The sequence below is a fragment of the Corvus brachyrhynchos genome, unplaced genomic scaffold (assembly GCF_000691975.1).
Source record: "Corvus brachyrhynchos isolate BGI_N302 unplaced genomic scaffold, ASM69197v1 scaffold693, whole genome shotgun sequence".
NCBI lineage: Eukaryota > Metazoa > Chordata > Aves > Passeriformes > Corvidae > Corvus > Corvus brachyrhynchos.
Genome location: NW_008236946.1, coordinates 55,746 through 57,894, shown reverse-complemented (window position 1 = coordinate 57,894; position 2,149 = coordinate 55,746). Strand labels below are relative to the sequence as shown.

Sequence of the window (2,149 nt, the reverse complement as noted above, 5' to 3'; positions counted from 1 at the left end):
TCCAGCCTGGATTCTTCCATGCCAAATTCCAGATTCCAGCCCAGATTCTTCCATCCCAAATTCCAGATTCCATCCCGGATTCCATCCCGGATTCTTCCATCCCAAATTCCAACCTGGATCCCAAATCCCATCCCGGATTCTCCCAAATCCAAGGGCGGAGCCGCTCCCAGTCCGCTCCCAGCTCCATCCCTTTGGAATTCCGAGCGATCCTTCGGAGAGGATCCGATGATTTTCCCGGGAAGCACAAAAAAAAAAAACCCCAAAACCCCAAAAAAAACCCTGGAAAAAAGTCGGGATTGAAGGATGGAAAAGAGCAACGATTCCGGCAGAAAATCCCTGGATCGAGCCCCTCCCCCCCCCCCCCCCCCCTGCCACTAATGAGACATTGAGAATAGAACAAAAACCACGTGGCCCAGAACAGGAGTCCATCTGTGACTGGTGATGCACTTATGGATAGTCTGAATGCCAGGGCTCTGATCAGGCTCAAGAAGATGGGAGGAAGGGCAAGCAGCTGCAGCAGTAGCAGTATGATCCCATGGCTCTGCTCTCTGTTACGTGGAAAGATGAGCTTCCCTCCTTGCATGCTGGTCAAAGGCTGCAGGGAAGGACCACAGCTGAAATTGTCCTCCCCCTCCCCCCATAAAAATCCTGGGATCCAAATTCCCGGGAATGGGCTCCAGCCATGATCGGAGCCCGGGAAGGGCTTGGGAATTGTATGGAAAAATGGGAAGGCCTCAGTTGGGTGCTTGGATTGGGAATATCCAAAGGATTCCTGGGAATATTTCAAGGGGGAGAAGGGGGAAAAAAAAAAAAAAATCCCAAAAAAACCTCCTGGAATTTCAGAAGGAGGAATCCCAGGAGAAGGGGGAATTTTGGGAATGAGCTCTCCTGGGAAATCACAGGAGGAGATCTGAGTTATCCCAGGAAAAGGGGGAATTTTGGGAATAAGGAATTCCGGGATATCGAAGGGAGAAGAAGTCAGGAATCCCAGGAAAAGGGGAATTTTGGGAATAAGGAGCTCTCCTGGGAGATTTTAAGGAGTAAATCCAAATAATCCCAGGAAAAGGGGGATTTTTGGGAATAAAGAATTCCGGGATATCCCAGGGAGTGCAGGAAGAATTTTGGGAAGGGAGGAGATGCCACCAAGCCCCTCCCCCCCCCCCAAAAAAGTTGGGAAATTTAGGGAAAAACAAAGGAATTCTGGGAGATTTTAAGGAGGAGATGCCGGGAAAAGCGGAATGCTGGGAATAAGGAATTCCGGGATATCCCAAAGAAACCAAAAAACCAGGAAGAATTTGGGGAAAAGACCGGAATTGTCTCCCAGAGAGATTCCAAGGAGCAAATCCCAGCAATCCCGGAAAAAAAGCGGAATTTTGGGAAGGGGATTTTGTTTTTTTTTTTCCTAAAGATCCCAAATTTTCCCTCTCCATCCAAATTCCCGCGGCATAAATAGAAAAAAAAAACCGGGAAAGAGGCGAATCCCAAATAAATAGGGCGGATCCCGGGAAATCCGAGCGCTTTGGGAACGGAGGAGGAGGAAGAGGAAGGAAGGGGGAGGGGAGTGGGGGGAAGTGAGAGGTGAAAAAAGCGGGAAGAGCCTCGGGAATTCCCGGATTTCCGGGATTTTTAAGTGTCCTCGGTCATGTCGTGGCTCCCGGTCCGGGCGATTTTCCGCGGCGGAGCCGAGTTCTCGCCCTCCAGCTCGCCCTGCTCCTGGTCCCGCTTCTTGGCCGCATTCTGGGAACGAGATCCGAGCGGAGCCGTTCCCGACCGTTCCGGGCACGGGGGGACTTCCCCACATCCCAAATTCCCTAAATCCCAAATTCCCCAAATCCCAAATTCCCCAAATCTCAGAGTTCCCAAATCCTGGAGTTCCCCAAATCCCAAATTCCCCAAATCCCAGAGTTCCCAAATCCTGGAGTTCCCCAAATCCCAAATTCCCCAAATCCCAGAGTTCCCAAATCCTGGAGTTCCCCAAATCCCAAATTCCCCAAATCTCAGAGTTCCCAAATCCTGGAGTTCCCCAAATCCCAAATTCCCCAAATCTCAGAGTTCCCAAATCCTGGAGTTCCCCAAATCCCAGAGTTCCCAAATCCCGGAGTTCTCCAAATCCCAGCGTTCCCCAAATCCCAAATTCCCCAAATCCCAG

At 50.7% G+C, this 2,149-nt stretch overlaps 2 protein-coding genes across 3 annotated transcripts in view; both read right to left on the bottom strand.

The window, feature by feature from the left end:
• LOC108445225 overlaps positions 1 to 703 on the bottom strand; it is a 1,378-nt gene extending 675 nt beyond the window's left edge. Inside the window, exons 1-2 of one of the 2 annotated variants that reach the window (XM_017728383.1) lie at positions 626 to 703; positions 1 to 349 (exon numbers count right to left, since the gene is read on the bottom strand). In XM_017728383.1, the coding sequence (XP_017583872.1) occupies positions 1 to 349; positions 626 to 684 (408 nt within the window). In that variant the 5' untranslated portion in view covers positions 685 to 703. Of the gene's footprint in view, positions 357 to 625 lie in introns of both variants that reach the window. The other variant, XM_017728382.1, reaches the window with a different exon arrangement.
• A 162-nt stretch (positions 704 to 865) lies between these two features.
• The window catches only part of DDA1 (DET1 and DDB1 associated 1), a gene marked incomplete at its 5' end in the record, with an annotated part of 7,148 nt that continues 5,864 nt past the window's right edge, over positions 866 to 2,149 (bottom strand). The window contains one exon of the mRNA XM_017728379.1: positions 866 to 1,737. Within this exon, the coding sequence (XP_017583868.1) occupies positions 1,627 to 1,737 (111 nt within the window). The remainder of the gene's footprint in view (positions 1,738 to 2,149) is intronic.